The 21,999-nt window shown below is 45.9% G+C and overlaps 1 protein-coding gene across 8 annotated transcripts in view; it reads right to left on the bottom strand.

The window, feature by feature from the left end:
• SLC29A4 (solute carrier family 29 member 4) overlaps positions 1-21,999 on the bottom strand; it is a 301,784-nt gene that overhangs the window by 96,338 nt on the left and 183,447 nt on the right. For all 8 annotated transcript variants that reach the window (XM_069645524.1, XM_069645525.1, XM_069645526.1 and 5 more), the window contains one exon: positions 5,300-5,431. In XM_069645524.1, coding sequence (XP_069501625.1) covers positions 5,300-5,431 — 132 coding nt within the window. The remainder of the gene's footprint in view (positions 1-5,299; positions 5,432-21,999) is intronic.

Here is a 21,999-nt window from a genome sequence, read left to right as displayed (position 1 = left end):
CCAAGAGGGGATCCTTTAATGCAATTGGATTTACAAATTCATATGAAAATTGAGTGATTGCGTAACTAGTCGTGTCTCCGCGTGAACCCCGACAACACACAATGCTCAACACTCGCAGAAGACACTCTTCTGAACATAAATTATCATCAACATCTAAACAAGCACACATTGCCTTTGAGAACTATGCCAATTTATAATTGTGAGGTCACAAAATCAAATTGATATACTTAAGCAATAGACACCTAAAAGTAAGTGGGAGGTAGGGAGGGAGAGGAGGCAGCAGCGGGGACACCGGAAGAGAGAGGTAAGATGGTGGGCAGTTGCGAGCAGCAGTATGCTTGCTCAGACTACTAGCTTGGACCATGAGATTTAGCCCATGATACAATCAATCGGATTGGTTGCTGTGCCTGCTCTGGGTGCTAATTAAACAATAATTGCGGGCTTCCATGGCTGTACCAGTTGGTAACGGCCAAGGTCTGAGTTATGCCCAGAAGATTAACAAGAGCCCCTGGGATGTTAACACCTGATACAGCTGGGGAGCGGGTCATGATTGCTATTAGCACCGTTCGTGCTAATAGCAATGCATTTGTTTGAAGCAGCTGGTTGCAGTGAGTGGTTTAAGAGAAATACTCACCCAACATAGCCACCATGGAAATGGGAGCACTTCTCTGCGTGGAACCCCTCTTCCATTTTCATGGTGGTCCGAAGGCATGAGAGAAGCTGTGCAGCACTGCCGCAAAACCTACAGGTAAGTGAGAGGAAGCGAGGGAAGGGAACGGGCAGTAGCAGGGCGACCGGGGAGAGGGATGATGTTCTCAGAACTCTCGGAAGACCCCTCAGGCTCCTCACCCATGTCTTCGGGGCTGCCCTTCTGGACCGTTCCTTCCTCTTCTTTTCCTTCGGACTGCGAGCTGTCTTCTTAGTGAAGAGATAAGGACAGTCTCTGCCCGAGGCCATCGTACTTGGTTGTGGAACAAAAAAACACAGAGAGGGACTGAAAGTTCCTCCTGATGTACACTTCATTATTCCAATAACCCTCTTCGATGAGCACACCAACCGAACAGTAGAAGGTTGATTGGCTGGCTGGACGATGGTATGGAGTTGGAGGGGTGGAAAGTTGTCAAGGAACCCAGAGCAGCAGAAGCTAGGGGAGAACAGGGAAGCAGAGAGGAGAGAAAGGGAAGCCAGTGGGGGCTAAGGCAAGGAATCCTTAGAGAGCGTGGGATAAACACGAATAGCATCTTGCCCAGACGAGCAGCAAGGGTTGCAATGCGAGGAAGGGAACTACGGCCGCGTAGAAGAAAGCAGCGGGTGCCATCCTGGAAAACACTAGACCGCTCGGTAAACATATGGAGGAATGTGATGGAGCAGTTAGGATTGCCACCAGTGTCTCCAGATGCTCCAGCGTTTGGACATGACAGCATACCCCCAGATTATGCGGGGTCCTCCAGGTTTACCTGGACATCAGCGGTGGAACTGTCTTACTGGACGGGGTGCGTGTATGTTACGCATGGGCTCCCATGTTCTCTCGGCTTCCGTATAACCCTTCCAATGTACCGGATAGTGTAGTATCTCATGTTTGTAATGGAAATCAATGATCTGGAACATGCTGTACACCTCTGGTGCTTCTTTATATTCCACTGTGGAGTTCTTCTTCTTGCGAGAATATTGATCCGGAAGATAGGGTTTCCACAAAGAGGACTGAAAAACTGGATGGATGTGTCTTAGGTTTCTAGGTAGACAAAATCAAATCTATATGCCACTGGATTGATCTTAGTTTCGATTTTGAATGGTCCCAGATATAGGGGTAACATTTTGTTGGACGTACCCATCTGGGAAGGTATCTGGTAGATAACCATACCTTCGATCCTATGTCCCAGGAAGGAGTCTCCCTTCTGCTTCGGTCAGCATAGACTTTGTAGGCACTCTTGCTTCTTTTAAGGTTTTGCTAGGCCTCTTTGTGTGCTTTTGACAATGTAGACAAAAGAGAGTCAACGGAAGGCACCTTGGAAGGTGGAAGGGCTGTTGTGGGGAGATGCTTGGTGTAAAATGCATAACTACAAAAGAAAGGACTCATTCCAGTGGCTGTGTGTGTTTCATTTTTATAGGTGAACTCTGCCATGGGCAGTAAGTCATACCAGTCGTCCTGTTCTTTACTGCTGAAACATCAGAGGTATTGCTCCAGTGTAGCTTTGAGCCTTTCAGTCTGGCCTTTGCTTTGAGGGTGCCAGAAGGCGGAGGTGAATTCTGTACCTCTGTCGGAAATCAGTGTGCAAGGTAAGCCATGTAGCCTGACAATGTCTCAGAGAAAACCTGATGCCATCTGGGGAGCTGTAGGAATTCCTACTAAGGGTGTAAAATGGGCTAACTTGCTGAACTAGTCTATCGTGACCATTATGGCTGTGTGTCCATTAGATGGAGGTAGGTCAACAATAAAGTCAGTTGAGATGTTGTGCTATGGACCCATAGGGGGTGGATGCTGTTGTAAGAGTCCCAAGGGTTTGGCAGTGATGTATTTGTTTTGTGCACAGCAGGGGCCGGATGCCACATAGTTCCACACATCCTTCTTGATGGAAGGCCACCAGAAGGAACGGGATGTAAGCTCCAAGGTGGCAGTGATTCCCTTGTGGTCTGTTGTCTGTTGCCTTGTCGTCATGACACCAGGACATAACCAGTGTTTGTAGATCGGTTGTTGGCACAAACAGCCTCTTCCCTTGGAACAATAGGCCTTGATCGGTACAAAGAGTTAGTAGAGAGTTGGAAGGTTGATGAACATAATTCTCTCTGGAGGCTCTTTCACGTCTTGCAGAAACATTTTGATCTCTCCAATGAAGTTTTTCCTGGCAAGAATCTTTCCGTTACCCCTGTATCTTCCAGTGCTTTCTCTGATACTTTGGGACAGGGCATCTGATAGAATGTTTTCTCTTCCGGGTATATACGTCACCACAAAGTCAAATTGAGAGAAATAGTACGCCCACCTGGCATGTTGAGAATTACGGCACTCTATCAGCTGGAGGACTCAAAGATTGAGGTGATTTGTGTTCACTTCGAAAGGATTTGAAGCTCCTTGTAGCAGATGCCACCATTCCACACATATCTGGTGGAATACGAGTAGTTCTTTTTCGAGAACAGAATAATTTATCTCGCTCAGTGTTAGTGTGCGGGAATAGTAGGCCACTGGGTGTTCCAATTTCTCTGGTCCTACTTGTAGAAGTACAGCACCTAAGGCACCTCCGAATGCATCTGTCTCAACAATGAAAGGTGCCGTCTGGTCTGGTTGTATGAGAATGGGGACCAAACAAAAGGAATATTTCAGTTCTTGAAAGGCTATTTTTGCTTTAGCATTCCAGTCGAATTGTACACCTTTTTTTAGCAGGGCTGTGATTGGAAGAATGATTTCTGAAAAAATTGTGTATGAACTTATAATGAATATTAGTAGCCCCAAAAAACGTTGTATGTCCTAAACTGATCTTGGTTCAGGCCACTGGAATATCGCCTTGGTCTTCTTGGGATCCATCTTTATCCCTTCTTCGGTAAGGATGAATCCTAGGTAGGTGACGGAAGTGGGTTCAAACACAATAGCTGATGTTGGTGAAGGCGAAGTAGGACTTCCGTAACATGTTGTATGTGTTTGTCCTTGAAGGATGAAGACATGAGGATATCATCAGGATATACCACCACCAAATTAAACAGGATATCAGCAAAGATCTTGTCCATGAACCTTTGAAAGATTGCAGGGGCATTGACTAAACAGAACAGCATCACACCTGATACTCGGCATGACCCAGGGCAGTTCTAAAAGCAGTTTTTCATTCATCTTCTTGCCTAATGCACAGGAGATGATAGGCCCTTCTCAGGTCCAATTTGGTGAAGAATTTGGCTCCTTGAACTGTTTCTAGAACGTTCTTTATAAGGGGCATGTGGCATTGGTCTCGAATGGTCATGCTGTTGAGTCTGCGGTAGTCGATGAAGGGCCTTACCTCTTTGGAGTCCTTCTTCGGAAGGAAGAAAGAACAAATACGCTCTTGCTGCAGACTTAGATTCCCGAAACAGCCCGTTCTGGAGATTGCATTCCAAATATTCCCGAAGAGCTTCCTTCTCAGGTAGGGAGAAACATTCTGCCATAGGACACAGTGGAATCAGGGAAGTAGGGTTAAGAGCATTAAAGGAAAGATGGATCCCTGTGCTGATCTTGTTCCGTGTTCTGAAGTGCGTCCTGCTGCTAAGTCCTGGGTTCCTGCGGGACTATGGTCCAAACGTCCCATATGGTGAGAATTAGGAAAAGGATGGGAACCCCATCTGTGATGGCGCTGGATTCCAATAGTTATCACCAGATAAGGTAGTGCATCTAGCACAAGCAAATGATGAGTTTTACTACTTGGTTTTAAGTGCAGTGTTGTTTTAATTAGCATTAAGTTGACAACGTTTTTAGAGCACATGTAGTGCCAATCACATGGAGAAAGCCGACACGTGTTTCTACCAGAAGGTCTTTATCAAGGCGGATTGGATGGTGAAGTTTTATGTTCCTTGGTTAAGGAGGCTGTGTAGAAGCTGTGCGGCCATCAATACCTCTGATCAGGTCTCGATGGTCGCACAGCTGCTACACAGCCAGGTAAGGAGTGCTCGAAAATATTTGGGCCCTGGCACTTATTTCTTTTTCCAAATTAAGCACTGAGCAAACTTAAAACCAAATCACCCAACGTTAACAAGATTCAAGCATATCACAGTTACCCGAGTCACTCTTTGGACGCATGCGTTCACCCAGGGCTGCATAGCAATACTAGGCTGCAATAGACCGGCCAGCTTGGGATAATGGAGCAGCTGGTATGCAGTATTTATAACGAACATTTTATGTAGAATTAATATATAACGAAAAACATAATGAAAATGTATGTGGGATGGGGTAAAAGGTTCAATCTAGTGGGGAAACGGTTGGGGTGTGTTTTTAGGAGTGGCAAATCGGAGTCTCGGGGCCCCCCCAAAAAAAGAAAAGAAAGGTTGTTTGTTGTTATAACATTTTCGTTATATGTGCATTCGTTATAAAATTGTTATGAAGACATGTCAACAGAGCACCTGGCTCCAACACTGGAGTGGGAGAGTGCGAGAAGGAAATGCTAATGTGTCTGGATTCTGTATAATAGAGAATTGTGACTAGCTGAGTTTAATCTGCAGCTGATTCCCACAAACCTGGCACTGCAGACCTCTACATTGACAATCCCCTTAATGGAAAATTAAGCAAACATGGGGAATTTCAACGCAGTTTATTAGCACACACACACACACACACACACACACCTACCTGGGTACTTCTCGTGCAGGTAATCCACATCTGTGATGAAGCTGTTATAAGGAAGGAGAAACCCAACACCAGCCAGAAGCATGGCGAAGTATATCCCATGGTACCGGTCCTGCGGCCGAAGATCTTCAGAGGCTACAGCGCAAAACAACCAGAATGTACATTAGACACAGCGAATGTCCGGCGAGGAGTGATTGCATCGGTTGTGCTATTAAGCGTTCTGTGTACCTCTACTCTTACATCTACTTTGTGAAATTCCTTTGGAATATTGAAATTCGGAATATTCTCGAACCCACACAGTTGTCCTAACAAGGTGCGTAGGCAGGTGTAAATTGCAGCCAGACATGCGGCCCCGCCCTCCTACGGTAAGTATTAGCATGCCATCCTGAATTTTGCAGCCAGTACTTTTCCGCCTAGTTCATGGAACTTTTAAAGCCCGGTGAAAAGTAACCTTGCACTGCCAACAAACACCCTGATTCACAGAGCCATGCAAAGTGTATTTTTGCACTGCACTAGAAATGCCATGTATCAGGCCCTAGTCTCGACACAGATTGTGCTATGTTACTTGGTACAGGTTTTCAATCACACCTCTCAGCAACAGGTCGTCTTAAAAGTTGCTTAAGTTCTATTAGCACCTGGAGAAGAGGTGCCAGGATAAAGCCTGCCTGGAACTCGGGCTTTACTGTATGGTAGAGCATGCATTCCAGACAGGCCCCTATCATCTCTCCCAGACCACTTTCTCTATGCCATACTGTGCTCTGCACTGGCCCCCGCACGACCCATTCCGCAGCTCCCATATACCATGTTACCCCACCCTCTAGCCCATCTTTAAGTGGCGGTTTCGTCCCTTGCCGGACCTGGCTGTGTCACCACTATCAACCCCATCAACACAAAACAGGGAGTCCTGTTCTATGTCCGTGGTGGCCATCTTTGTTTGTACTTATTTTCTTAAGGGAATTTGCCACACATAGCCAAATTCCTTTAAAAACATATTAGCACCCCCGGCTTGCATGCCTGGGGTGCTATTAGCCATATGTACCTGGGAGGGGAGCTTTACCGGCCAATAAAGGATCATGGTCAACGTTAAGGCCATGGCTTCGCTCTGTCCTTTCCATTTGGGCCTAAGGGCCATTTCCTGGCGATAGAGCTCTGCTTCTCGGTGCCTGCTATTTACCTCAACGTCAGCCTGAATCTGGTGTAAAACTTCTAATATAGGAAGGACTAGTTAGTCATCTATAACATTCAGTTCAAGCTATACATTTCCCACACATTATGAGCAGCATACAATCTATCAACTGTAACATTAAAGAAGTAATAACCCGGTTGTCAGTTTTAAAATGAACATTTAGATGTAGTCATGCTACAATTCTCCGCAGCAAGAAACATTTAACTTAAAAAGGGAAGTGTAGGAACCAAAAAAGCTTGTGGACAATTAAAAAGGTTCAGGGAAAATTTTGTAACTCACCCCTGGTGGTATGCAGTGATAAAATCACGGCAAAAATGACGCCTGTATAAAAAATCGCAGCAAAAATGCTGTGGTTTGACTAGGTAAAGGTGTACCCCATTATACCATTTAAGGGGAGCAGGGGTTGCGGGGGTGTCCCCCGGTCCCCTTAAATGGTAAAATGGGTTTGACGGTTGCAGGGGTGTCCCCAGCATCCTTTACATGGACTGCGGCGGCAAAACCACTGCCTTTTTGCCGTGATATTTTGTAACCCCAGCCACTTTTGCTGCCATTTTAACACATCGAACCCTCCTAGTGTAATCTACACTTACAGGTTTGTGAAATCTACTATAATTATGCATCGTGTAAATTGATCATGCAAATGTATATAATTCAGTAAATTATAGAGAGGGCCAGATTTTTTTTTTCAAAAGCAGAGAATGTGCTTGTTTCATTTGCGCTGCTTCCAAAACATCTCAAGTCACCTGCTACTGAACTTGGTCCATGTCCGATGTCTCCCAGATAAAACGTGAGTGATGGCTGAACTCTCCGCTTGCCTCCTCCAGATACCTCTTGCACCGTATGTTTGCCGTTCCTGACTGCTTCTCCTTGAACTATCTCGTCATGACATTGCTCCCTGTGTGCTAAATACATCACTTGCTGTGTTCTCATCCTTACCTCTTGCATCCCTGTGCACACTGTGCTGGCACGTCTCGCACCCACGTGTGGTGCTTTTCATTGTATTCCCTTTTTATGAAACTCCGATTGCTGCACCACATATATTGCTCTTCATTGTTTCGTTCCCTCCTTCACTACTAGTCCGCCTGTCAGTTAGGGCCTGGACTGTGCATTGCAACCTCCCACACACATTTTTCTCTTCCTCTTCCCTCTCACATCTATCCTCTCCCACTGATGGCACTCTCCAACTCTCCAATTTTCTCCGATTGCTACATCACCTATTCTTCCTCTCTCACAGAATCTGGATGAATAAAATACAAAAAATACATCCTTGGTGTAAATCCTGGCCTCCCCATCGCAGACACCTATGTCAGTACATCCTCCAGAGATGTCTTCATGGACATCCTCTTCTCTGTCCCCTCTTCAGACCTATGGACTTCTCATCTCATCTCTACTCTCTCCCCTTTCTCATCCTCCCCCATTAATGGTGGCCCAAGTGGGAAGTCCTCTTGCCGGGCTCCTTCTCATCTCGCTGCTGCATTAATGTCTACCACACTTGCACCATCCAGATTCAGAGTCCTCAAGCCAACCTCCTTCTTTTTGACCGGATCCTGCCGTCTCTCACTAACTTCCTTCCTTCTCCTACCGCTCCCCCACCACTCTCTCTGTCCCTCCTCCTCTGACTGAAGTACCACGCCCGTACTCCACCTCAGAAAAACTTCAAAGGCAGAGATCGTCTCCACAGGGCGACTCTCAACACCTGTTCAGCCAACAAACATTTTGCTGACATCTGTCTCCTTCTTGAAGACACTGACCTTGATATTCTCGCACTCACTGAGACTTGTTTCAATGCCAGCTCATTCAATGCCTTTGGCTCCCTCCTAACTGACGGCTTTAAGATCATTTCCAAACCTCGACCTCACCGTGCTGGCGTTGGGGTTGCCTTAATCTTCCACAAGTGGGTACCTTCTTTCATCTTACCCACTAAACTCTACTCATCCTTTGAGAGCCTGGTATGAAAATGTGTTATCTCTGCCTCTTCCACCCTGACCATTGCTACCATTTACCGGCCTCCAGGCGCTACCTCCCTGTTTCTCTCTGAATGGGCTGACTTCTGCTCCTCCTTACTCTCAACCACCTCTAACCTGCTGCTCTTTTGTGACTAACATCCAATTGGACGACCTGGGCTCAGCATCCACTCTCTTCACTGACCTCTGCACCTCTCTATCTCTCTCCATTCTCCCTTCTGGTCCAACCCACTCTGCTGGTCACACTCTGGATGCCTTCATCCACTACGACCTCTCTCTCTCATCTCCCTTGGTCACACCTCTCTCTTCGTCTGACCACTCTGTTCTCTCCTCCCACCTGGGTGTCTATGGCCTTTTGACCCTGCCAATCTTGTTCACTAACATCCATCCGATGAAACGAGTGACAGCTGCTGCCTTCTCCTCCACTTTCATCCACCCTTGCCCTCCCAACTCAGATGCTACCACTGACCTCAGCAACTTCTACCTATCCACCACCAACAACCTTAACATGATTGCCCAAGTCATGAGGATCTGCCTGGAACCCACCTCTAAGCGTAACTCTTGACACAACTTCGAACTTGAAACGAAAGTGCTGAGCTGCAGAACGGAAGTGTCAAACTCAGGCTCACCCTCTGACAAACTGGCCTGCCGCCTGCTCCAAAGGCAATACAGACTCCATATCCGTGCCAAGAAAAGGACCCACATTCAGGCACGGGTATCTGGGGCTGCAAACAACACAGCTGAACTTTTCAGAATCTGCAAAGAACTTGCCAACGCTTCCACAGTATCCTCCTCCCCTACTCTTTCTCAGGCCCTCTGCAACGCACTCGCCACTCACATCACCCCTAACACCCAGGACAACCGGAAAAGCCTTGTCAATCACTCTCCTAACCCATCCCTCACCCCCTGCCTCCCTTGGCCACTCACTGGCCACTCACCCTCCTCCTTCCCCAGTCTCCTCCTTCACCCCTGTCTCTCCGGAAGAGGTCACCACAGATGTCTGCTCCATGAAGGTCTCTTCCAAACAGGTTTCTCCTTGCTCATCCAGAACCATCAAGGACAACATTTACTCTCTCGCCCCCTCACTCGCTTGTGTGCCACCTTCTAAAAAAAAAAAAAACATCAGCAGACACCTCCTGACCAGCCAACTAACGCCCCATCTCTATCACCCCCTTTCTTGGGCAAATTGCTGGAGAAGTTGGCCCTATCCCAACTGAACTCCCATACTGAACTTGTTGGCGGTCTCCATCGCCATCAATCTGGATTCCGAGCATCCAGACGCACAGAAACTGCTCTTCTGACCACCTGTGAAGAACTACTTGCATCCCTGGACTCCAATTCCCCTGCTGTCCTCATCCTTCTTGATCTCTCCTCTGCATTTGACACAGTCAACCACTCCATCCTTATACAAAGGCTCCATGACACCCACTGTATCTCGGAGCGGGCACTGGACTGGCTGACCTCTTTCCTAACTGGCCATCCTCCCAAGTCATCCTGGGCACCTTCTCCTCTCCTTCCACCTTCTCCACCTGTGGCATCCCCCAGGGCTCTATTTGTCGCCTTGGCTTTTTAACATCTACTTACTCTGCTGGCACGCCTCATCTCCTCCTTCTCCTCTAACTTCCAGTGTTATGCTGATGACACGCAACTCTTCTTCAAACTTCATTCTGACCCCCTTATACCTTCCATCATCCCCAAATGCCTGTCCGCCATCCAGTTCTGGTGCACTTCCAATGATCTCTGCCTTAATGCCATCAAAACAGAGATCCTCCCTATTGGGACCCCTGCCAGGAATTCTTCCCTTCACTGTGGCCTCCTTCCATGGACTCTCCCCCTGTTCCCACTTCGGAAGCCAGAAACCTTGCAGTCATCTTCGACTCCTCTCTCTCTCATTCCTCCGTCACACTCAGGACATTGCCAAGATGTTCCACTTTCAGCTCTTCCTTCTCAAAGGAATTCTACCTTTTCTCACCTTTCCCCATAGGCTCAATGCTACCTGGGCCCTTGTTCTCTCTAGTCTTGACTATTGCAATAGCCTCCTCCTGAATCTACCTTCTCCCACTCTGCAACCCCTCCAGCTAATCCAGAACAGGGCAGCAATGCTTATCCTTGGCTTCAAGCCCAGGGACTGCATCTCTCCTGCCCTAAAAAGTGTCCATTGGCTCCTGGTTGGTTCACAGGTTAAATTCAAATCCCTCTGTATCATCCACAAGGCCGTCTGGGGCCAGGGACCACACTATCTGCAGCTCTTTCTTACTAAATATTCCTCTGCTAGACCTCTGCGATCCTCTGGTAACAACTCCTTGTGTGTAAAGCGTTTCGCTAAACAGGGTGGATGGTCTATCTCTTTCCTCAGTTGGCTCCCTTCTCTGGAACAGCCTCCCTCTCCCTCTTCATCTTGAGCAACACTTTTTTAAATTCTGGAAGATCCTCAAGACCTTTCTCTTCACCTCTTCCTTTCCTCCCTCTCTCCTCTGCTAATCTCACAGTTGCTTGATTGGTGTTCATGGCCCTTATGCAAACTCGGGGCTCTGACCTCCCACACCGAATCACTTCAGCTTCTGTCTATCCTCAGCACTTGCCTCTGTTCACCCTCCATCCTCGGAGGATCGCACTTACCTTTCATTGCACTTCACCGCTGCTCACCCATGAGCACCCCAGCACCTATCCCATTACCTCTACCTTCTGCACTTCCACGTTCTGAACATTCACAAGCCATAGTAGGTTTGTTTGCCCCTCCCCACCGTACGTATATTTATTTTTATGTATTGTAATTTGTTTTTCATCCCTTATCTCCTCTCTGTTGCCTTGTGGGTGCTTTTAAACACGATTTAATTCCTGTATAAGTGCCGAAAAAGCAAACAATAAATAAATAAATAAATAAATAAATAAATAAAAAGATTCACAAAGTTGAACTGAGCTTTCAGGAGAGGCTGGACAGTGGGGCAAAGATGCATACATGTGGGTTGGGAGCGCTCTAACACCAACAACAATGTATTACTGGTGTCCAGAAACCATGGGGTGGCCCAGAAGGCCCTATTGACTGTGATGGGCCATTAAAGGGCCCACCTTGGTGAAGTGACTAAAAATAAAGCATGCTAGTGTGACAGCCATGGTTTACCCCACGTCTGTCAAACTTCAAAAGAAAATCATGACACGGTTATAAATCACCCTGTTATGATTTGTGCCTCCCAATGTGTCGCTTTCAAATAGCACAGGGGAGTGACCGTTGTTTCTGGGCATTTTCAAGCGCATCCGGTTTGTGGATTCCAGATGCAATTTAAAATGCCCAGTAATTCCCCCTTATTCGTCCAAATGAGCAAAAAGGAAAAAAGGGCCTCTGAGTGAGCACATCTAAGATCTGCTCAATCAGATGCCCTTGTGAATTTGGCTGCTACTTCTTGTGGTGCCAGGGAGGAGATCCACGCAAGAGGACAGGTAAGATCAGTTGTGCTTGGAACAGCACTACCATGCCCCTGAGCACTACCACCTCAACCGCTAGGCACGTCTAGCCTCAGCCCTTTCCCTAGGATCTTCAGCAGGTCAGTCTCTGGCGAACTCCAGTTTCACAAACCAGATGCAGTATGGTTTGTCACCAAAAATTGTTTAATAGTATCCCAGATGCTGCATTAGCCGTCCAGCCATGCAGCTCTCTAGGTTTCTTTTACATTGTACGTTGAGTTTTAGAGACTCAGGTCTAATCTCACTCCTTCCTGTCTTTTTTTCCCCTTTCCCTGCTTTGTTTTCCTCTAGAGAGACAAACCCAGAGGCCCAGATGAAGTCTTTCCACCAAGGAGCCGAAACGCCTGTGGTTCAAGCATAGACTTTGCTCTTCAATCCACCAGAACTTCTAAGGGGGCTACTCCCCCTGGTGTACACCAAGGGTTTGGTCCTCTGTGGGAATAGTTAACCCCACCCCACAACTGGTTACTTTATCAAATCCCAGTTTTGAAGCTAGCATATACATATCAGACTAGTGTCAACCTTCTTTTAGATTCAGCTCACAAGTATATGCCTGCTTTCAATTAATAGGAGATAATATCTACTTAACCAAAGTGCACGCTGGGTGCACTACTGTATCTTTATTTGTGAACATTGTCACTAAGTTTTTTGCTTTTCACAAAATTGTTTAAATATGATGTAATATTTACCACACAACCAGTACTAACACACCATTGATTCAGACGTTGGATGTGTGATGAAGTACTGCAAAAAGCACTATTTTATCTAGAACCTGTTCATTTGCTGAAACATGAATATGATAGATGCATGCCCAGTTAGAGGGCAGTACCTGCAAAATAAAGCAGTTTTTTTAGCACAACACTATTGCCTCAAGATATGTGCATGGACCAAAATCCAGAGTAAACTATTCCACTATGGGATACTTAGCTGACTTTTGAAGCTTTAATACAAAATAGACACCATAACTTGATAGTGGTGTTAACCAATTGACATATGGTTGGAGCCCCCCCTTTTGTTTTCCAGGGAGGAGATCACTTGCACCAATAAAATTGAGAATCTTGTCCAGAGAACTTGCTAGTGTTCAAATGGAAAATAAAAAAAATGAAAAATGTTTACTTGAACTTACAAATGTGAATGCATTCTACACTTACCTATACCCTACCTTACCTCCCTTCTTACCCTCTACTCCCCCTCTCGCTCTCTTCGCTCTGCTGATCTCTTCCTACTCTCCCCTCCTCCGCCTCCCTTCGCCTCCTCCCGTTTCCGCTCTTTCCAACTCCTTGCTCCGTTCCACTGGAACCGCCTCCCCCTACCCATCCGCTTTTCTCCCTCCTACCCTACCTTTCGCTCTTCCCTAAAATCTTATCTCTTCCATTCCCCCCTAACACCTCTCACCCCCTCTTCCACTTCTCTACGCCCTTGCCTTACCTTCAACTTCTCCACCTCTACACCCTTTCCTCCCCCCCACTTCCCTCTTATACTACCTCCTGCTCTTACCTAATCTTATTCTTCCCTTTCCTCTTCCTCTCACCCTCCTGCTTCCCTCTAACTCTGCTGACATCTCCTCTCATCCCTCCTCCCCCCCCTTTCCTTTGTCACTCTACACTCCCTCCTCTCCCCAGCAATAATGTAAACTGTTCCTTGTCCATCGAGTTGTGATTCATTCATCATCTTATATTATTGTACCTCCCACTCCCTCTTATTCCCTTGTCCCTCTCCCCTCCCTCCTTACGAATAATGTTAATTGTTCCTTTCACTGTTTCTATTTATCTTTCAATTATTACCTGTTGTTTATTGTCTCTCCCCTATCCCTTGTCCCTCTCCGCTCCCTCCTCACATCAGCAATAATGTAAATTGTTCCTAATACTGTTTTCGAGTTGTGATTCAATTACCATCTTATCCTTGTTGTATTTCTTCTAGTTCTTATGTACAGCATTTTGGATTAAAGGGCTGTATAAATTCAATAAAATACAAATACAAATACACTGAGGATGAGATCTTCTTTTAGGAAAATCCATGCTTGTTTTTCCATATTTGCAAAGGTACAGGTTCTGATGCCAGGTTAGAACAGGAGCACTTTGCTAGAAGTAAATAATTGAGCAAATGCTCTGCTTCACTTTTGTGAATCTTGTCTCTGTTTTGGACTTAATGTCCGAGACTCGCCTGCATGACACTAAGCATAGGAACATGGCTAGCTTACCTGATAACTGTGCCAGAGAGAGGTATCTGCTTGTAGGCCAGCTAGTTAGGAAACTTAACACCCCTGTCACGTCACAGAGTAAAGAGTACTTCGGAATTGGAGGTACTCTAAACCGGACTCCCTTCATGAGCCGGACCACTTCTGGGTGCTCACCTAGCGGCGTGACATCCACATGTGAATTCCCTGCTGAAATTGCTGACCTATACACTCCCACTGTCCTGAATGCCCTATCGTCCTCTCGGAGCGAGGCTAGGAATTTAAGGACTGCTACTACGTTGGCAGAAACAGGATGTATACTTCTCCTTCTGCACCGGTCCTACCATTTGCTCCATGCTACATCATAGCTTCTTCGTGGAGAGGGGGCCCATGATTCTGCAATGAGCTTAGAACCCTGTTCTGAAATGCCTGGCAGTGACCAACAGTCTCTGATATGATATGATAGACATTTATAACGCGCCTATACACAAGTGTTTCAAGGCGCGACGAGGCAAGGTAGGTGGAACAGAGGGAAGACAGACAACAATCCTACTAGGCCAGGTGTCATTCAGATCTCGCAAGGGAAGAGGGAAAAGAAAAGTGTGGGGGGAGGGGAAGTGCAGTACATGTGATAATAAAATAATAACATAAAATAAATAAAGAACGGCTAGCTGGTGGCAAGTGCAGGGTGAGTGCAGACATAAGTGCTGGTTTGAGGACTTGCACGCCATCCGGGAAAGAACTCCCTTCACTCTCAGAGGGTGAAACGACTCAGCTGGGTTCATGAGCAGGTGCTCTCCTGATGTGAGAATCCACTGGAAATCCTTGGAAAGTTCCATCAGATTTGGAAACCATGCTTGCGCTCTCCAAACGAGGGCCACCACTGTTAGAGCTGCTTCCTCCCTGCGAGTCTTCACTAGCACCCTGCTCAACATCAAAGAAGAAACCAAGGGACTCCCCCTTAAATGATTCAGACTTTCAAAAATGTAAATGAAAACAATTTTAAAGAAAAATGATTAGTCAAAGTTTATGAACATAAAGAGATCTATTAGAACAAACAGTCCCTATCTCTCATTGGTGAATATTAATTAATTCAACATTAGAGTTCATAAAAAATGAATTCAACATGAATCAATTGATACTTCTCAAAGTTCAAAGAACAATTGTACACAATACTCCTACATGGGTAGAGTTCATACAGGATAAGTCCTACAGATTGTACAATAACAGATTAATGATTGTTCTGTGGTAGTTGAGCTTGTCCTGTTTACACAATAAGGGTTTCGGGAATCACTTCATTCTTCAGGTGCTGAGAACTCTCTCCAATCCTGCAATTTAGGATGTGCAGCGTCATAAGTGTGAGGCTCGACTAGAGATTACAAAAAGTATTAGGGCTAACTATAAGTAAATTCATTAAATAGGTCTCCAAAGTACAAGCCTGATAATGTGTTGTATGAGGTGACACCATTAAATGCGCTGTCTGTGTTTGTCTGTATATGTTCAATATATTGGAGGGCTAAGGAGAAGGAAAAGGGAAAGGGAACACTTGTAATGTGTTGAGTAACTTAAACGTGGCATCCCATTCGAACTGCGAGATGTCACAAGTTCAATGTCAAATGTTTCTAATCAAGATGTTGGATGTCTAATAGAAATCAAATGTTTTTGATGTTTGCTTGAAAATGTCAAATCGAGTGATAGTAAATGGGAACCGCTCACCCCCTGCAGAAGTTACAGCTACAGAGCACCACATTACAAAGGATAGTGATAATCTGCTCACTTTCTATCATAAGTTATGTCACAAATTGTTTCAACACATATGAAATCTCATGTTTACAATAATCTGCAAAATCTATAAACCTCTAAACTAGATTTAGATGAATCCCTGAGTTTGCAGAATATATTAGTCCCTGTATGATGTTCTATATATGAATTGCCTTACTATCCCTCATAAATGTTCGTATTGTTTTGGACTCAATTTCATGTTTGTATCCTTCTAATTTCCGATAGAAAATTCAAGTCAAGTGAGGATGTTAATTCCTCTTGTGTTATAAATGTTGCTAAAGTTCTTTTACCCATGATGTCTTTTTCTCTGTCATCTGCCATCAGCAGGATGTCTTCTAGATAAATATTTATGCAGATCCCTTTCTCCCTGATTGCTGCTACCACTGGTCGCACGAGTTTGGTAAATACCCACAGCGCTGATGCTAGCCCGAACGGCACTGTCTTGAATCGCCAAAATCACCTGGCCCAACTGAATGCTAGAAATGGGCGGAAATCAGCCTGGACAGATACTGTGAGGTATGTGTCTTTCAAATCTATCCTGGATAACCAGTTCCCTTGTCTCAAAGTGTCTCTCAGCTGGTGAATACCTTCCATCTTGAAATGTCGGTATATCACCCAGCCATTTGTTTGTTTGTTTGTTTGTTTTTATTATTTATAATGCGCGAGCGTACCCGGGGGTATCAGGGCGCAGCCTTTACAAGAATTTTCAAAGCTTGGTTACAGTACACGAAGAATATACATAATACAAAAATAAGGTACACAAATGTTATATACAAATCAGCAGTAAAGCCAGCAGGCCGTTATATACAGGTAAGCAAGAAGGCACACGTGGTTACAATGTGTGCGTGTAGCACTGGGCACTACCTTGTCTTAGTGGGTCTCCAGTTTCAGCCAGGAGACTACCTTGGAACGGAAGTTCTGATAGGGCAAGTCTACTCTAAGGTTTGGAGGCAGGGAATTCCAAAGCTTGGCAGCTTTTACCGGGAAGCTGTTGCCTCCTATGGTGGCCCGTTTGTAGTGGGGAACAGATAAGCAATCTTTGTATGCAGTTCTGACGGGTCTTAAGGAGGACTGTCTGTGGAATCTGTTGATCAGGTAGGTTGGGGCTGCGTTGTTAAGAGACTTGTGGGTGAGTGATGCCGTTTTTAAGAGAATTTTATCTCTGGTGGAGAGCCAGTTGTTCTGTTGGCTGAATCCTGTGATGTGTTCTCTTCTGGAAATGCCCAGAGCTGCTCTAAGAGCTTTGTTCTGAAGGGTTTGCAGTTTACTGGTGGTGGCCTTGGTGGATCCCAGGTAAAGGGCATTGCAGTAGTCGAGGCGAGACAATATGAGGGCTCTGGCGAGTGTCAGGCAGCTAGTGTCCGACAGGAAAGGTTTGGCTGCGCGGATTAATTTGCACGTATAAGCCGTGGAGGATGCAAGGGAGCTCACTTGTCTTTTAAGGGAAAAATAGGAGTCTAGATAGAATCCCAATGTTTTGACCTGCTGTCCGACTTTGATGTTGTTCCCGTCAATCATGAAGGAGTTATAGGCCGGGCCAAGTTTCTTTATACTGAATGTAGTGCCTAAGATGATGAGTTCTGTTTTATCATCATTCAGGCATAGCCAATGAGTGGCCATCCATGCCTGGATGATGATGTACACCCTATTTAGCAAGGCCAAATCCTTTCCATAATCTCCTGAAAGCGGAAGGAGGATCTGAGTATCATCTGCATAGTTAGGGTAGGTGATACCGAGATGATCCAAATCATCGAAAAGGGGCTTGGTAAATATGTTGTATAGTGTGGGGGAGACACAGGAGCCCTGAGGAACACCGCAGGTGATGGGTATAGGGTCTGCTGCCGCCGTGGGAGAAAAGACCCTCATAGTCCTGCCGTTAAGGAAGGATGTGATCCAGGTGATGGCCTCGCTGGAGAAGTGAGCTGAAGTGTGGAGGTGTGAACATAGGACAGAGTGATCGACCAGATCAAAAGCTGCAGATAGGTCGAGGAGGAGGAGTAGGGCGGCTTGCCCATTGTCTCTGAGCGAATCGATCTGCGCTTTCAAGTCAATAAGAGCGGTTTCGGTCCCGTGTTGGGGACGGAATCCAGATTGTTTAGATCCTAAGAGGTTGTGTTCTTCCAGGTGCTTCTGTATTTGTACATAGGCAACCTTGTCCAGAATTTTTAGTAGAAAGGGAACAGTTGTTATGGGTCGGTAGTTTGTGGGTATGGCTGGGTCAAGTGTAGGTTTTTTCAGTAGAGGAAGTACCCAGGATTGTTTTAGGTTAGTAGGGATGGAGCCAGTGGCGAAGGAGGCATTAATCAATTTTGGAATGAAAGGGGAGAGGTCGCGGGCAGCATCTTTAATGAGCTGTGCTGGGCACAGATCTCCCTGGCAATTAGACGGTTTCAGGGACAGGATAATTTTTTCGACTTCCAGTATGTTGACTTTGGAGAACTGGAAACGGGCTAGGTCGGTGGGCATGGGCTTGTCCGGAATTTTTGAGTTGAGGGTGTCATTCAGGGATGCTCTTTTGCTGGAGATTTTACTTTGAAGAGTCGCAATCTTGTTTGCTAGGGCACTTTGAATTTCTGAACACCAGTTTTTGTCTTTAGTGCACGTGTCAAGGGGTGCTATGGGGGTTTCTATTTCTTTGAGGATGGAGAAGAGTTCTTTCATGTTGGATTTAGCTTGGGATATACGAGAGTCAAAGGAGGCTCATTTGGCCAGGTAGATTTCTTTTTTGTAAAGTGCAGCTAGTTTGGAGAGTTTGAGTTTGTTTGAGACTGAGGGGGATTTTTTCCAGATGGCCTCGCAGTTTCTTTTTTGCTGCCTTAGGTTTTTGAGGAATGGTGTGTACCATTTGTTAAGGTGCGTTTTCGGTTTACTGGATCTAAGTTTAAGGGGGGCGATGCAGTCCAGCGAGGTGGCCATAATCTTGTTATATTCTTCAACCAGAGACTCAGGGCCCAGGTTGTCAGGAAGTGAGTTGAGTGTGGGGAGTAGGTTAGGGATAAGTCTTTCTGCTGTCATGTTCTTCTTGTTTCTAGTGAGAGTGGGTGGGGCCTTAATGGTAGGCGGGGATGGAGGTCTGTCGGTGGAGAGCATGAATGATACCAAGTGGTGGTCAGTCCAGGCTTGAGGTGAGATATTTGTGATATTCACTAGGCAATTGTAGTCGGCCACCCAGTCAAGTGTTCTGCCTTTCGTATGCGTGGGTGTCGTACATCTTTGCACAAAGCCTAATTCAGTAAGAGTATTAGCTATGGTGCTAGCGGGATGGTCTTCTGGGTCTTTGTAGCCCAAATTAAAGTTTTCTAAGGTGAGAACTTGAGTGGAGCTTTTGAGGTTGCTAGATAGAATAGAGTTAAGGTCTTCATCGAAGGTGCCAATGGGGCCTGGCGGGCGGTAGATCAAGTAGATGTTAAGAGTTTGGGAGTTAGTGAGTGGTATTTTGACTGCTAGTGATTCACAAGAGAGGGCATCGGTCGAAGTAGCTAGTCTCATGGTAAGACTGCACTTATGGATGAAGGCGACACCACCTCCTCTGGAATTGGGGCGGTCTTGTCTCAGAATAGAGTAGTTATCTGGGACTGCCAACATGAGCATAGGGCCTGCTGCCGGGTGTAACCAAGTCTCAGTGATGGCAAGGAAGTCGAGGTCTTCAGTGAGGATTAAGTCTGCAATTTCTGTAGCATGAGCTACTAGCGATCTGGCATTGATCAAGGCTCCCTTAATTTTAGGACTAACTATGTTTTTAGAAGTAGTGGCTATGTTTTTTGAAGTAGTAGTATGGCGCTTGTCTTGTGTAGGTTCAGGAGTGCCCTGGTTGAGGGAGTTATGAAGGGGTGTAGGGTAGAGGTTTTGTAATGGGTTACTGGTTTGTGTGGAAGGATTTGGTCGGAGTGGCAACGTTCTAGAGTTTTGTGTGGTGGGCAATGAGCGGGCAGGGGGCTCATGGATTTTGGCTAGTCTGGCTCTAAGTCCTAAGTTCCTTTCTATGGTGGTGCGAGGGTGACTGGAAGGTAGCAGTACCTGAGGGTTGTTTAAATCTAAGTATGGTACTTAGTTGTTAAACCTGGATAGGGCTGGCATGTTGGGTAGGTGTGGAGCCATCTTGATCGGTAATGCAGTATTGAGGCTGATCAGGAAATAGGCAAACAAGTTAGTGGTGAATAGACACATGCTAAATGGTGAGGTCGAGAGTGTTGTGAAGCGCTAAGTAATACCTGAATTTAGGTGACAACACGTGGTTGGGATGGTCTACGTAGAACCTAGATAAGGGTAGTTGATATGGCTGGGATGCCGGGGGTGGCCTAGGTTTGAAGTGTAGGGCAGAGTTACTGAGAATACGTTGAATAACACCTAGGAGGTAGGACAAATATGGCAGGATGGCTGCAGTGCCTAGGTCGACAACTAGGTGGAAGTGTGGTAGGTTGGCTAAAATATGAGTGACGCCTAGATTAAGGCAGAGCGGATTGGCCACAGTACTTAAGTAAGCAACTAGCTTCGAAGTATAGCAGTTTGTCTAGAAAGCATGGATAGGCTGCTAGATTCAAGATGAGGCAATTTGGCTAAAGTGCATGGGTAAACAGCTAGATTCAAGTAAACAGGGCAATTTGGCTAAAGTGCATGGGTAAACAGCTAGATTCAAGATGAGGCAGTTTGGCTAAAATGCATGGATAAACAGCTAGATTAAAGATGAGGCAAATTGGCTGGAGTGCATGGATACACAGTTGGAGGTTGACCAGATTTCAGGCAATCTAGGTGCCACTTAGCAGGTGAGGTTAAGATCAACATATTCACACAAGATGTCAATGCAGTAATTCAGGTGCAGTTCTATGCAGAGCAAATTTACAGGCAGCCTGAATGCAATTTCAGCAAGTGAGGTTAAAATCAACATAGTTGCAACTTTAGCAACTTAGTTTAGTCAGATAGGCAGAAGTCATTGAAAGACTATACTGAAGGTCATGCTAACATCTAAGTGGTTGGTTTAATGTGGGTAAAAGGGGCTTCAATGCTATGCCTAACAGATGCTAGTTATGGTTGGATCCCTTCTAGGCTAAGCAGTGCAAAAAACACAAGTGCAATTGTGGCGCAAGGCCCAACTAGGCTAGTCAGATGTAAAAACACACATAGGCTAAATGCAATTGTGGCGCAAGGCCCAACTAAGCTAGTCAAGTGTAAAAACACACATAGGCTAAATGCAATTGTGGCGCAAGGCCCAACTAGGCTAGTCAAGTGTAAAAACACACATAGGCTAAATGCAATTGTGGCGCAAGGCCCAACTAGGCTAGTCAAGTGTAGAAACACACATAGGCTAAATGCAATTGTGGCGCAAGGCCCAACTAGGCTAGTCAGATGTAAAAACACACATAGGCTAAATGCAATTGTGGCGCAAGGCCCAACTAGGCTAGTCAAGTGTAGAAACACACATAGGCAAAATGCAATTGTGGCGCAAGGCACTTTAGGCTAGTTAATGCAGTAACACACATAGGCTAGATGCGATACACAGGGCATATCTAGTGTAGGTTATGGGCAGACAAAATGCTTAGATAGTAAATAATGAATCTATGCTATTATCAACAAGTATGAAGCACTGTAGGCGGGCTATGCAGTGATATAGTGAGTAAAGCTCCAGCTCTCGTGGGCGAGGTGGAGGCTTCCTTCTCACACGCTAATCCAATGCTGTGATAGCACATGTGCTACTTACATCATGTAAACGCATGTTGCAAATGAGAGGAAGCAATTGAGTAAATGTGTGCACAGTGGGTAAGCATTTAGTGGCATTCAGTTATCAGACAATAAAATGCTGAGCGGTTTTGGTCAAAAATCAGCATTCCATATGTTAGCAGAGTGTGTCCGTAGTTATGAATGGGCATATATGCCCTCATTACAACCTTTTCGGAGGACCATGGTGCTATTAGCACCATGGTCCATGCCGCTAAGGTTGCAATTCCGCCATGGTGGATGGCGGAATTACCGCCCCATTCCAAGGTGAGTGGGGCGGTAATTCCCCATTCACCAATGGCCCCTTCCCCATTCCCATTTTTGCCCCATAGGGCATAATGGGAATGGGGAAAGGCGATAATTACGGCACCGTATATTACGGTGCCGTAATTATCGCCAAGGTCCCTTTGCGCCATGGCTT

The sequence above is a fragment of the Ambystoma mexicanum genome, chromosome 2p (genome assembly GCF_040938575.1).
Source record: "Ambystoma mexicanum isolate Mex_15411 chromosome 2p, UKY_AmexF1_1, whole genome shotgun sequence".
Taxonomy (NCBI): Eukaryota; Metazoa; Chordata; class Amphibia; order Caudata; family Ambystomatidae; genus Ambystoma; species Ambystoma mexicanum.
Note: the sequence above shows the minus strand (reverse complement) of the source record. Positions and strands in the feature narration are given on the sequence as shown.